This window comes from Urocampus carinirostris, chromosome 8, assembly GCF_059441175.1.
Source record: "Urocampus carinirostris isolate Australia breed hairy pipefish chromosome 8, RoL_Ucar_1.0, whole genome shotgun sequence".
Lineage (NCBI taxonomy): Eukaryota > Metazoa > Chordata > Actinopteri > Syngnathiformes > Syngnathidae > Urocampus > Urocampus carinirostris.
Genome location: NC_142356.1, coordinates 34,044,427 through 34,059,523, shown reverse-complemented (window position 1 = coordinate 34,059,523; position 15,097 = coordinate 34,044,427). Strand labels below are relative to the sequence as shown.

The following is a 15,097-nucleotide window of genomic DNA, read 5'->3' as shown; positions in this document are numbered from 1 at the left end:
CTGTAACACCCAACTGTCCTAGGCCTTTGCAGTAGGATGGTTCAGCAAAACCTCTGCAGCCGAATTCTCTTCCTGAATGCTCTTCCCACAGGACTGTGAGTTCCAGCATTATCAGGTGTTTTGTAACCTCAGAGGTGATGATCATGTCTGGTCTGGGTGATGTTGCTGTATTGTCTTGGAGGAACCATAGTTGTTTTCCAAGGTCAACGTGCAAATGCCAATCAGAGGCAATGTGGAGGAGTTATTTTGTTGTTTGTGTGCATGCCTGATGTTTCTCTCCTGCCTTGATGAAAGGGACTGTCTTGCACGGGGATTGATGGTATTTGCCCCTATGTTGATTGCCAGGGCGATGCTCTCAGCAACTGCTTTTAGAACCTGGTCTTGGTGCCAGCGATAGCAACCATCAGCCAGGGACTTTGGGCAGCTGCTGAGCAGTAGTTTCAAGGGCCCTCTTCTAGAGCAAAGGGGACAGGAGGGTGTCTCTCTCATCCGCCACACATGAAGGTTCGCTGGGTTTGGTAGGACGTCGGAAACTGCCTGCACAAAGAACCTGATACATTTGAAGTCTGTCGGCATGAAGTTTGACCAGTTTACTTTGCGCTGTAATGTTTCTCCCACATTGTCCATGCTCACCCGCTCTTACTCCACACATGCTCTGACCTCCTCTTGGAGAAGATGGTGTCTCTCCTTTCCCCCTGCCTGGCTCACTTGGGTCTTTGGGAAGAAGCTTTCTCTTCCCGTTGCCACAAACCTTACTCGTGTCTTCATCCTGAGGGTGTCATTTACTTCTCATTTCTCCAGTTCCTTCCGGTTCTCACTTCAACCCCAGCTGATGACACCTTTCTGTCCTTGGAATCCATATATTGCAGAGCCACTCAAGTACGTGCCACCTTGAACTTCTCAGTGAGCCCACTGAAGGATAGCTGGTAGTTGCTTGTCTTGTACAGGCTGCGGGAAAGCCCCAGCCACTTCTAAAGAAAGCAACCGATCTTCCTTTCGAGGAGATCTACAGTTGATAGTGGGACTTCATAGGCCAAGAGAGGCCACAAGACTCTGGGTAGAATGGAGTCCTGGTAGATCCAGACATTAAAATCTACCAGGCAGGCCAGACTTGCCCACTTTGGCGAGCCACATATCCAGTTGTTCACCAAACTCCTGGATAGCAGCAGAGTCTCTCAGAAGCTCTTAGTTGTTACAAAATTGTTAGGATAATGGTACGAGATCAAAAACCTGAACTTACCCACCATCTTCCCCCTTTTCAGAAGCACAGGTCTTGACTTTGAAAACTTAAAGCTCTTCCTTGTGAATAGTCTCTCCAAACCTTGCAGAATCCACCTTCTCCAGGGACAGATGTTGGCATTATGGTAATGTCATCATTATATGCTCTTATTGGAGGCTGGCTAACACCTGATCTGGATAGTGGCCTTCCGCATTCCACCTCTGCAGCTTTGACTATCTTGTATCTGACAAACCAAAAAAGGTAACGGAAATGGGACGACCTGTTATTATGCCTTTCCCAATATGATGATGCCATTCTGATGTTACAGACCCCGAAGTGAACCTGAGCCTAAAATTAGCATGATAATCCAGGAACAGGTGCTTGATCTTGTTGGGGACATGGTGGAGGTGTAGTGCAAGCTCAACTTTATTTGGCCCCAAGCAACTGCATAGAAAAATGAAAGGGATTGGCAATGAAGGCCGCCCGCTTCCTTGCTATTTCTCTTCCATGTCTCCTGTGCCTCTCTGCGCTGTGTAGAGTTGTCCGATTATTTCGCAGAATGTCACGCAGCTCTGCTAATGGTTGCTTCTCCTCAGTATCTCTCGTGAACTGTTTTTTGAGGGTTAGGAGCTCTTGACACGGTTGATTTATCTTTGTGGCTCTGCGGTTTATTATGTAGGGGGTGGTTTCGGTGTTGGCCTCCTCAGTCCAGCTGAATTTTTCTAAGCCATAGCTGGCGTTTATGGTAGTCATCGCTTGCAGTCTGCTCTCAACGTCAAATTAGGCTGTGGCTTGGATGATTTACGACATGTGCTCGTCTAACTGTCCCCACTTGCTCATCTGTTTGCTGGAGGCCTTTTAATCCACTTCTGTGGAACTACTCTGCTGGGCTTGGGAGACTCTGGCCTGTGGAGGGACTGGGATCTGTGGGTTGCCTTGTGTCCCAGCTCCTCTTTTGTCTTAACAGGTCCAGGACCAGTGCGTTGTAGCTCGCTCTCCCACTCCAAACACAAATAATTCTTAAAATGCGTAAAAGTATCTGCCAGTTAAACATTTTTATTACTCGACATTGTTTTTTTTTTGTTTGTTTTGTTTTTTTTGTTTTTTTTAGTAACACAATACATTTATTACAATTAGATGCAAGATTTTTTTGGGGGGATTCTTTTTTTTTTGCAGTCCAATTTTAACAGCTTTTTCAAACAAATTTGTATTTTAATATATTTATTGGATACTACTTTATAAGCACATAACTATTACTGTCTTTTCTGGACCATAAGGTGAATCAGACGACAAGCACACCATAGACTATTTGGACTAGTTTACACGCTGGGGGCGTCGTTGCTGTCATGCACTTTCCGGACAAATTTTCAACATGTTACCTAGTGTTTTGTATGTTTGTGTTCTGTAATTCTAAATCTAATTCACCCTGGTCATCCTGGAAGGGGGATTACCACTTGTGAGGTCCCTTCTCAAGGTTTCTCTTTTTCCTCACGCTGAGGTTTTGAGTTGTTCCTTGCCCGCATGTTGGTTTAAGATCAGGTAATTGTGTAATTGTAATCCTGTGCAGTCCTTTGAGACATTTTTGTGATTAAGGGCTACACAAATAAATATGACTTGACTTGACTTGACTAGAGGAAGGGGTGCTCAGAAAGAGGGATTGCATTTAATTACGAAAGGGAGTACAAAGTGACAAACAAAATGGCAAGCGCACCTTCGAAAATAGTCCTTGGTGAAATAGGTTTTCATATACAAGGCAAACTGGACTATAAGGCATATGGAAATAATACTAATGTAATGGCTAAGGTTGCATTAAAATAACATTATAAAATAATCGAAACTTATTCTTAAGACATAAACTATCATGAGGAAATCTTGTTTCACCACTGAAATACATTCATTCACAAAGGTTTACCGTATTAAGTACAATTCCATTGTCGTGCATTTTTTTTATTTATTTTCCTGCCTATAAAAGTTCCTGCAAAGTTCATGTTTTTACGTGCACCTTATAGTTGGTAGAAAATATGATACATCTAAAGAAAAAAATCAATCTGTATAGTCCTTCAGCAAATCATTGGAAGAAAGCAACAATACTGAAAAATGGCAGGATTTTTTGCCAGAATAAAACTGGGCAATTTACTATGGCACATTACACAAAGTCTCACAGCACACCAGAGTTTCCCTGGCACACTGATTGAAAAACTCGCAAAGTCACAAAAGGATCTTGAATTTCATAGAATGGTTTGGGGACCACAATGCTGACCGGCCTGCGAGTACGTTGCCTGGAATAAAGTGTTTGTTTTTTATTTAATGATGGGAAATTGGGGTACTCTTTTATAACATGTTTAATTATCCCCCTTTTTTGATTGGGAGTGTTCCATCCATCAACTTGTCTTGTAGGTGGTGTTTTTTTGTTATAAGTTATTAGTTTGCCCGCACCAACTCTTGTGATCATGACGGGTTTCATATCTTACCAGGAGGTTCCAGAGCGACCAGATGTCCCGTGGCTAAGCGATTTTTACTGGGAGGCATGTTGTGACCTGGAAACAACAGTGCCCTGCTTCAAGGGCCTCGCCACTGAAATCATCACGACGCACATTCATGTCCAGCTCGGTAAACTTGCACCTCACTTACTGACCAAACTTGCTCCAGTATTTTATTTTCTAGATTTCTGATAAAAAGCATCTATGCACTATGAAGTCTTTTTCTATCTCTATTCAGGAAGTTTCGAGACATCTTTTAATCCCGAAACTTGGGAGGGTTATGTTTCAGCATTGCCACCTCTTGATATGTCGGAAGAAGGACAGAAAAAGCCTGGAGTCAAAGGCCACTGGAATGAAAGGCTGACTTCTTTTCAAAAGTTGGTCTTCATCAAGAACTTCATGGAGGAAAAAGTAAGGTTTAAATTAGAAATATAAACTGTGAAATAAAAATAAAAACAGATTTAAGTCCTTATTGGGGCATTGGGCAAAAATGACAAGGGATGATTCAGTTCTAAACATTCAATCAAATAGAAGACATCTTAAATTAGGATTTGTGTAAATAAGTTCAATTAAACACATTTATGGAGGCTTACATATATATTATATATTTATTATTATTCAGCCAGTATCAACCATCAACATGATATCTACCGGAAATCATTTTGTCACGCGAAGCTATCGACGTGACTCGTCGCCTTCGATCGGCGCCGGGTTTTTAGACCCAACTGCTGTGTTGGGAGTCATTACGTGACCAAACCCCCCAATTCCAACCCTTAAAGCCGAGCGCCAAGCAGGGAGGCAATGAGTACCAATGTTGTATGACTCGGCCGAGCCTTGAACCAGCGACCTCCCAGTCTCGGAGCGGGCGCCCTACCATCTAGGCTACCGAGCTGGTAGAACATTAATTAAACAACTTAATGTATAAGAACTGCTTAAATTCGTCAGATTTTGTACATGAAGTCCAATAAATTATTTGGGAAGTTAGGAATATTTGTATCCATTCTGACTTACGTATTATTATATTTAATTTCATTATTTTCATACCAATACCCTTAACTTATTATAATTTTCTGACACATTCAGAATAGCACTTTTTAATTTTGTTGTGCATATGACATGTTACAGTGACCATAAATCATATTCTAAATTCTAACTTCTAGTTGACTGATCCAATTCTCTTGTTATTTTGACCCAACTTCACTAACTGTTTTGCGCAAACAACCCTCCCAAAAAGGCATGGTTAATACTAAAATGTGGCAGGTTTGTCCAAAAAAAAAAAAGAAACACAACTCTTACAAATGTGTTAAATTTGTTGAACGCGAGCGTTGGGGAATTGGGTTGTTCTGTGAAGAAAAATGGTCAAGATGGCGGACAATCACGTCAGGTGAGCCTCATCGTGTGTAAAATAAAGACAAACTTCTTACCTCACCGATATTTACAAAAAATGCACGTTTATGTGATCTTTCATATATTTTGCTTATAATTCGAGTCAATTTGGATCCATTTTGTTAAATAGTTACCACTAGAAAGTGCTAAATAATACACATTGCCTCGTTGATTATTAGTTTGTTTTATACAAAAAAAAACAGATCCAAGTCAGCCAAGTCATGACTATTTTAGTCAATTTGGGTTATTTGGAGGTGTTTTGGGAGTTGAAATAAAGGCATGTATATTTGAAAAGTAGTAAATTTAATAAGAGACTCTAATAGGAGATGTGGGAGAGAAGGCTTTAAGAAACGTAAACACATCCTGATTTTAATGATCCTCAAAATGTCTCGTCCTTAGCAACAATAAAACCTGTTGATTACAAGCCCCAGACAAGCTTTGTTTGAGTTAAGACTCTTCAGCTCTTCTAGTTCTTCCCGCTCAATTTCTGTTGTTACACACGATTAAATTTTATCAACTATTTAATGAACTGCATTACTTTGAGTTCCACGCACTCTCGATTATCATTTTATTTCTCTGAAGACTTCATAAAGAAAATCATAGGGCGCAAGGATGCTACCTGCCCTTTTTGTGAAAGCGCAAATTTGAACAGCTTTTTATAGGCAAACGGGTTCTAAATTTGTTTACTGCCCACCACACAAGCAAGGATACCAAAACGAATATGGACACGAAGTTTGTAAATGTATTCATTGTTCTTTATACAGGTTGTTTTTGCAGCCACGGAGTTTGTGATTGTCAGTTTAGGAAAGCAGTTTGTAGAAAACCCTCCCATTGATCTTGCCAATCTCTACAATGACATGTCCCCATCCACACCACTAGTCTTCATCCTCAGCACGGGATCAGACCCAATGGGCGCCTTCCAGCGTTTTGCAAAGGAGAGAGGCTGTCTTGATAGGTAAGAACATGTAACATATGGATATAAAGAGCTTTTGTCCTATGCCTGGTCCAAACATTTGTTTACTTGCTGCAAGACACTAAAGAAGGAAGGCAGAAATTATGGAAGTCAGGAAGGATAAAATGAGGAAAGGTCGCTAGGGAGGGAAATGAGGTAGGCAGGGAGGGAGGAATCATACAAATTATTAACTTTATGTAAGTAAAGCTTTAAAATGATTTGCTGGCGTTTCCCGATTTTCTTATGAAGATTTCGAGAAATTCTTATATCGATAGACTTATGGTTTTATCTATATGATTTTAAATCTCACTAACCAGCTGGTTTCCCTTGAACTGCCTCCATTGGAGAGCCACTCCCTTTACTCATGCATACAATTTAAAGTTTGGTATTTTTTAAGAAAAATATGTTAGAATTGAATAAAATGTTTTTAACGAACAATTTAAACTCATAAAACAAATAGTAAATGGTTGCTAAAGCAGGCATGTCAGACATACGGCCCGCAGGCCCGATCCGGCCAATTGGATGATTTGATCCAGCATACCATACATTGTTTTTATTAATGCAAATCAAATTCTCTCTTTGGAAGCGAGTAAAGGACATACTGTCAGCTTCAGGTAGGCCCAGTCTAGTAGTTTGATCTGATGTTGTCTAATCATATTGCCATTGCACTGCTAAATATTTCATTTTGTATATCTAAGTCTGACATCCGTGCACTAAAGGCTTCAATATCATAAAGCGGAAAGTCTGGAGTGCCTTTATTTCTGTCATATTGCCACGTAATGAAAATGAAAATGCCCAGAAAATAAAAATGCACAGTGCATTAACAGTGGGAGAGGCCTAATTAATGCATAGGGGCCATATATAGTGCTCCTTTAAGCCACTCCTCTAATCAGAAAAGAAACTTTTAATTTTATATCTAAACATTTCTGTTCTCTGTTGTTTCTTACTATTTGTATATTTTAAGGTTGTTATTTCTTTAAATCAAAATGATTATTTTAAGCACATTTCGGGAGCAGTGCCCTTTTGTAATACAGTAGTTAGTTTTCACAATATCGGCGCTACTAAATACTAAGAATCTTCTGTAGTTTACTACCCCACTTTATAGCAATTTTGATGAAAACCACAAAGAATTTTAAATAAAACGAGATGTCAAATGTCTTGCATTCATATAGCACTTTTCAAGTCAATAAAGACGTCCTAAAGCGCTTTAAAATGTGCTTCACACTTTCCCTTTTACACACACTAACTAACCGATAGCAGTGTCAGCCATGCAAGGCAACTACCTGCTTATCCGGGGCATTAGGGATTCAGTGTCTTGCCCAAGGACATGTTGACATATAACATGGAGGAGCCGGAATCAAACCTGCGACCTTGTGATCCTAAGACGAGCGCTTTACCTACTGAGCTACTGCCGCCCCCTTAACTTATACAAATTTAGTTGTGGAAATTATCTATCAAAAACACTACACTTCTCTTTTTGTATCATGAGCGTCAATGTCAGGTTGCGGATTTTTATCCTTCAATCCTTGTGGAACGAAAAAAAGCAAATGCAATTTTTTTTCTCCACAGTATGGTTGCCCTGAGGCTGTCATCTAGAAATACTAGGCTCACATTTTACGCTACGTAGCCCCCTTTCGCGTCTTCTTTCGGCGCAGTAGTAAATATGTGCTCATTTTGTGATCACAATCTTTAATGGTCACATGTTTCGAAAACACGAGATGTAAACAACTCGGAGCGGAACAGAAAACAGCTGTGCGATGTGCTTGAAAGTGAAGTGAATTATTTCATTTTTATGGCTGTTTAAGTCTGGGGCTTAAAATCCAGTGTGGCTTGTTCAAATAAATAAATTAACTTTCCTTATTAAATTTGTGAAAGCAGCTTTAAATTTCATTTTTGTTTTGTAAATATTTATTTTTACAAATACCTTGATTGTAAAAAAAAACAATTATACTCATACCAACATTTTACAATAAAGTTATTAGTGATAACTACTTTGTTATTGTTTATTTACCTAAAAATAGTGTTCTTAAATGCTATTAGAAAATATCAAATCTGAAAAAAAAAATTGTCAGGTTCAATTTATTTCTTCTAGTATGAGTGGTTTTCTCTCATTAAGGCATAAATGAAATTTTTCCCGACAAAAAAAGTTGCATAAAATCGGCAATATGATTATCTATCTATCTATATTGGGTTTACACAATTGGATTCCAGGCACAATTGGATTTTTTATCCTGCCATTTCTGGATATGGCCATTTTGCTAAATGACTTCCACTGAAAATAACATCGAAATCGGTAATCAGGTAATGACCAATAGTGGGAAAGATAGTTAAAAAATGATTATTTAAACATGTCTTTTTGTGTACTTTTGTTTTGATGGATGGACAATAACATTTGTCTACAATCGTTAGGGGAAAAAAACATAATGATAACAGGGTCTCTAAGAAATGTGATGAAATGATGATGATGCTGAAATGATATTTTAACTTTTAGTGAATATTCCATTCTATGTCACCATCAGGGTGGAGTCAATTTCATTGGGTCAAGGACAGGGACCCATAGCTGAGAAAATGATCAAATCAGCATTGGAGGACGGAGGCTGGGTTTTCTTGCAAAATTGTCATTTAGCAGTTTCTTGGATGCTTCCTATGGAGGAGATCATTAAAACCTTTGCAGAACCTGGTACTACAAAATATAACATTTTTGAATATATAAAAACCTAAAAATGTAAAAAAAAAAAAAAAAAGAGGCTATGCATGTTCATTGAGTGAGGTGTTCTTTCTCGATGCAGATACATCCATCCATGAGAACTTCCGTTTGTTTCTCAGTTCCATGCCCAATAAATGGTTTCCGGTTACCGTGCTTCAGAACTCTGTAAAGGTAAACTTCATCTTGAATATTAATGACATGACAGAGATAAGTTCGGAGTGAAATATTTCATCCCAAATTGATTTAGGATTTTCAATCAGTTAAATTTCGGACTACAAGCCGCTACTTTTTTTTCCGCCTTGCAATGCGATGTGGTTTATTCAATTTGGTTGGATTGGTCGCAAGGGGTGTTGGCGGCAAGTTCAGATGCGCACCAGGCCCTTCCCGCAGATGTACCCCGCTGTGGTGCCCATTTCACCACAGCCGATCCCCGACCACGCTTCGTTCATGAGGGCTTCCTGCTTCTCCTGCCCAGCGGGCACCGGATTGGTTTTTTTTTTTTCCCTCTTGCCCTGACTTCCCAGATCCCTCATTAAGAATTGTGTGAAACATTACGCAATTGAGTACACTGCTTGTTGTTGTTGTAACACATACAGGCAGGAATGGGATGAAAATATTCTCAAAACAAAACTCAAGTACCGTACTGACTAAAATTCAGGAGCCAATATAGATAGCTGAATTAAGTACAAGTAAGTAAATCCACAACAGCCTGTACACTTGCTGTGCCATGCAAACGGTCTAAAGCGCTCCCTTTCCTTGCGGACATGACAAAGTGATAGAGAGGAGACCAAGTATTGCTACTACTACATACAATAATCGTTATACATGAAGACACTAGTTATTAATTAAGGACGGGTACATGATAATTATCTGACAGTTATTAGACTGATCACATCCAATATGATGTCACAGTATGAAGAATATACCGGATAATTAGTCATAGTCACCTGCTGCCACACTGAAATTTTCGATCAGTCAACACTACTTGTTAAAAGATTTTAAGCATTTTTATAATGATTTTTTTTAGCATTCCTGCTGTCACAAACCAGGGTAGGAAACAGAATTTAGAACCCAATAGCGTAACATACTCACAATTTATAAGGAAGAGTAGGAATGCGCGCACACTCAACCCGGGGATCGATGGTCGCTGAAGAGGATTGAAATCCAAACAAAAGAGTGGTCAAGATCAAACAAATCAGGCCAAAAATAAAACAGGATCAAACGCAGGCAATTCACAGAATTAGGCTTTTCACAGAGTTTAACAGGAGTCTTGCAGAAGTTTCACAGACGCTCAGACAACGGCTCAAAGGACCGTGTTTAAGTACTCCCAAGGAGCAATCAGTCAACACGTCTCAGCCAGTGTCCATGGGCGGGGCAACTGGGCGCCATGGCAACCGTGACACCTGCGTAAATTTCAATGCCAATTTAGTTTAAATTGACTGTTGCGCAAGTTGAATAAGATTGCTGCGGACACAGTCTGCAAACTATGTCTTAATCACAGCTCAATGTGTTACTTTTCTGTACCAGACATTTTGCCACATATTATTTTAAAAAGTAAGAAATGGACATGAATGAGTTTTGCCATTTGTAATGGTCTGTGTCTTATACAAAGTTGAGTTTCTTCCTTAAATTTGCACATGGAATTGATGGTTGTTTGCATTTGCATATTACTGAGCTGTGTTTGCCTGTATTTGCATGCTCAAGGTGACAAATGAACCTCCTAAAGGCCTACGTGCAAACATCCGTCGAGCTTTCACTGAAATATCGAACGACTTCTTTGAAGAGCACGCCCTGGGGCTGGAATGGAAGAAAATGGTTTTCGGACTGTGCTTTTTCCATGCCGTCATTCAGGTTGACACCGATTAGATCGTGCAGTATTTTGTAATTTCTTAACTCACCGTTTACCTTGCCCTTCAGGAGCGTAAAAAGTTTGGCCCTCTGGGCTGGAACATTCCTTACGAGTTCAGTGACAGTGACAGGGAGTGTGCTCTGCTCAACCTTGAGCTATACTGCAAAAACGCCAACATTCCGTGGGATGCGCTCACATACATCACGAGTAGGTGGACCCGAATCAAGAATTTGATTGAAAGAGTGAAGCAAATAAAAAGAGATTAGCAGTTATTGATCCTTCACTCGTGGAAAACTGGTCAAATGTGATTTTGTATCAACCCTCAGGTGAGATCACTTATGGAGGCAGAGTGACAGATACCTGGGACCAACGCTGCCTCAAGACAGTCTTGAAAGGCTTCTTTTCCCCCAAAACCCTGGCTCCTCGCTACACCTATTCAGAATCCGGTACCAATACTATTTACATTTATTCTCAGGTTATTTAACCTGCGTGTATATATTATAGAAACATAGTGCAAGTTTTGCTGTCAAAAGTTAAAGATGTATTGCTGAGGTAAAACTTTTAAAGCTGTTCTAACTCTTGATTCTCTAAACCTGATTAAATGACAATATAAAACATTAAATTAAAGCATTTATTGGGGGAGTATAGCTATTATTGAGCTTCAAATAGTTAAGGCAGTCATGTCAAACATCTGTTCTGTTTTTGGATGATTTCAGCCTGCCATACATTTCTGAGTATCTCAAATAAGCAAGTCTGTAGGGTCATTATTGTAAAACTAAATGCAAACCAAATGCTTATTCTGACTATTGTAGGGCAGTAAATGCTATAATACTACTTAGGTATGCCCAGCCCAGTAATTAGATCCGATGCTGTCTAATCTTATTGCGCTATTAGTATTTTATTTGTTTAATATTATAATTATATTTTTTAGTATGTATAGCGGGGTGAGTTGGTTCAGGTGTGAGACTGCATTAATTCAACTGTAAACCAGTTAATGCATTCAGTTTTGCCTACTAATGATCATCTTAAGGGCTGTAGAAAACTTTCTCGTAGGTTGGATGTGTCCCGCGGGTCTTGATTTTGACATAAGGTAAAGAAGCTGTAACTCTGAGGTCTAAGCTATGTTCTGATTTATACAGCACTAGTTTGATATAATTGGGGTTAAAGTCAAATATTTTTATGTTTTTTTTATTCAATACATCAAGAAAGCTATGTATTTTATTCAAAATGCAAGCATGATTTAAAAAAAAAAAAAGAAATACTGTATGTCTTAGGGTTTTTCAAATTGGCTTTTCCTTCTTAGTCTTATCCACCGCCTCATTAAAAAACGTGCTTTCTTCATCCCTTCAACAGGCAATGTGATTTACACCATTTTACCCATAAAAACACCTAATTAATTGAACTCCACACTTGTTATCTCAGACAAGGTATTTTAAATGAGGCTTGTAATTTATTGACTTTATCTTTTGGTGAAATATTATTCCATATAGTAATATAATTTTGACTAAACCAGGGATTGATCTTGGTAAATTGAGTCAGACAGCTTTTACTCTGTTCTAAATTGTTATAATACTGTTGTATTACTCCTCACAAGGTGTGTATTACGCCCCTCCATTGAGCTCCATGGAATTATACATCGACTATATTGAGAACCTTCCGATCATTGATGACCCTGAAGTATTTGGCATGCATGAAAATGCAAATCTGGCCTTCCAGGTATGAAGTTTAAATCTGAGATCTCCAGTGTTATGGAGTCTGTTATGTGCAAAATATTGCCATTTTTGTTTTCAATGTGCAACATTGTACTCTACTTGTTGTTTCTAAGATACTTTGGAATAATCTTTGATGACAGTGGTTGGAAAAAAGTAGGCATATATTAATCCCTTGGTTATCGCGGGTAATGGGGACCATAACCCCCAGTGAAACGTGAAAATTTGTGAGATAGTGACGCCCCTTCATGAAAGCCCGCAATTGCCCTCGAGATAACGTCCTTACCGACTAAGAGTATATGATTGTAACTACTGTATTTTCCGCACTATAAGGCGCACCTAAAAGCCTTTATTTTTTTCAAAAGCTGACCATGCGCCTTATAATACAGTGCGCCTTATTTATGGATCAATTTTAAAATTGCAAAGTTTTCCAACTAACTTGCAGCCGCCGACTAGATTTTCCCCCGAACGCCAAGTAGTACGCGGTGTATGCTGGGATTTATTTACCGGCGTTTCAATGGCTAACCAATGTGTCAATCAGCATTTGAATCGATCACTATTGGCTAAAGTTATTCGGAGGTAAAGGGGGCGGATCCTTTTTATCATTTACAGGCTGGCATTGGCTTAAACGGCAAACAAAGCCTGCAATTGGCCGAAAAAGATGTGTCAATCATCAGTTGAATCGATCACTATTGGCTAAAGTTATTCGGTGGTCAAGGGGCGGATCCTTTTTATCATTTACAGGCTGGCATTGGCTTAAACTGTAAAACAAAGCCTGCAATTGGCCGAAAAAGATGTGTCAATCATCAGTTAAATCTATCACCATTGGCTAAAGTTATTCGAAGGTCAAGGGGCGGATCCTTTTTATCATTTACAGGCTGGCATTGGCTTAAACTGTAAAACAGAGCCTGCAATTGGCCGAAAAAGATGTGTCAATCATCAGTTGAATCGATCACTATTGGCTAAAGTTATTCGGAGGTCAAGGGGCGGTTTTCTTTTTATCATTTACAGGCTGGCATTGGCTTAAACTGTAAAACAAAGCCTGCAATTGGCCGAAAAGATGTGTCAATCATCAGTTGAATCGATCACTATTGGCTAAAGTTATTCGGAGGTCAAGGGGCGGATCCTTTTTATCATTTACAGGCTGGCATTGGCTTAAACGGCAACACAAAGCCTGCAATTGGCCAAAAAAGATGAATGTTTATGGCACGTGGCTGACGGCATAGAGAAAGCATTTTTTTCTATTCTGTATTTGAAATTATTTTATTCTCCTGGATTTACTACCCTCACGGATATAAGAGGACATTGGCTGCACATTATTATGAACACAACGACTTCGGTTAGCTACTTCGGGTTTTATATTGTCCCTGTATCTTGTTTCAGACTGAACTCGATGTTTCTGTGATAAGGGGTGCAGATAATGGATGGAATGGAGTGTCTATTTTTAAATTAAACTCAATTCCAAGTGTTTATTTTCATATGCACAGTAAAGTTGCGAGCGAAAAATAAAATAGATACTAAGGAATGGTTAACATTTCTTGAATCCCAAGACTTTAACCTTCCGAATGATGGAACGATGCATTTGAGTGACAGCTTACGGACACCGCATCCGCACGTGTTCTCGACACGTATTTGCGTCTTTGCAAGCTTTCGGAATGTTAAGGGGGTAATAAGTTGGACTGAACTATCTGACTGTTTTGTCCACGTTCCCATTGTAGCGCCTTATAATCCGGTGCGTCTTATGTATGTCAAAAATAGGACCAAAAACTATTTTTTCGGGGTGCGCCCTATAACCCGGTGCGCCTTATAGTGCGGAAAATACGGTAAATAACAACTATTGATCTACAAAAAAAAATACAGAACACTAATTTAAAGGCTTCTCTTTTCAGTGTCAGAAAGTGGCTAAGAGGAGAGGTAGATAGCTATTGGTGATTAGCATTTCTTTGCACTCTTCTGACTTTGTTAAAAGTCCAATTTAAGTGATGAATTTATTTTCAATGTAATGAGACGCTTAACTACTAGCTCTTGCCATGGTTGCAGTTCATTTTCGTGGACTGATTGACTTCTGCGCCCGACCAGTGTGGCTGTTTCACTCACTTAGACTGAAAGTATACACCTGCCTATGACAGTCGAGCACACAGACAGCCACACCCACCGAACACACACAGCAGAACACAATGTACGATACGGTGATATTAATGACATTAAACACTATTCAACTCATAATCTCCGAAGCAGAGAACCAGCAATGACTGAAGCGTAAAATTTACGAGGTGCCTCTGTATTAGAAATAACAACATTTCAGAGTTTTAAAAACAAAACAATTGGTATGCCCAATGCATATGAGTGTGTTTCCACAGCGCAGAGAAACCATGAATCTCATCAATACCATTCTGGATGTAAATCCTCGCTCTTCAGCCCAGCTTGGAGCCAAAAGCAACGATGAGATTGTGTGCGAACTTGCCGATGCTATACTCGCAAAGCTACCTGGTATGCAGTTATCAAGGACAGATTCTACCAAATGTAGAAATAAATACATGAATAAATAAATACAGTAATCCTTCGTTTATTGTCCGTCTATTGTTCCAAAATGAACCCCTATTAGGCAAAATCCGTCAGTTTGAAACCTTGACTTTGTTTTTGTTTTTTTACAAATTTTAGACAATTAAATATTCTTGATCCATTGAAATTAATGAACAAACCTTTACAAGCCCAAGTTTTTGTTTTTAACACAAGTATTGTATACTGCAAACCTTTGGTTATTATTTAACAATAAACACTATCTTCTGGGCCGT

General features: G+C 39.2%; 1 protein-coding gene across 1 annotated transcript in view; it reads left to right on the top strand.

Moving 5' to 3' along the window:
- dnah6 (dynein, axonemal, heavy chain 6) overlaps nucleotides 1-15,097 on the top strand; it is a 108,324-nt gene that overhangs the window by 78,768 nt on the left and 14,459 nt on the right. Inside the window, exons 66-75 of the mRNA XM_088342500.1 lie at nucleotides 3,694-3,829; nucleotides 3,938-4,110; nucleotides 5,850-6,040; nucleotides 8,557-8,717; nucleotides 8,827-8,915; nucleotides 10,449-10,595; nucleotides 10,662-10,800; nucleotides 10,920-11,039; nucleotides 12,188-12,309; nucleotides 14,663-14,792. Of these exons, the coding sequence (XP_088198626.1) occupies nucleotides 3,694-3,829; nucleotides 3,938-4,110; nucleotides 5,850-6,040; nucleotides 8,557-8,717; nucleotides 8,827-8,915; nucleotides 10,449-10,595; nucleotides 10,662-10,800; nucleotides 10,920-11,039; nucleotides 12,188-12,309; nucleotides 14,663-14,792 (1,408 nt within the window). The remainder of the gene's footprint in view (nucleotides 1-3,693; nucleotides 3,830-3,937; nucleotides 4,111-5,849; nucleotides 6,041-8,556; nucleotides 8,718-8,826; nucleotides 8,916-10,448; nucleotides 10,596-10,661; nucleotides 10,801-10,919; nucleotides 11,040-12,187; nucleotides 12,310-14,662; nucleotides 14,793-15,097) is intronic.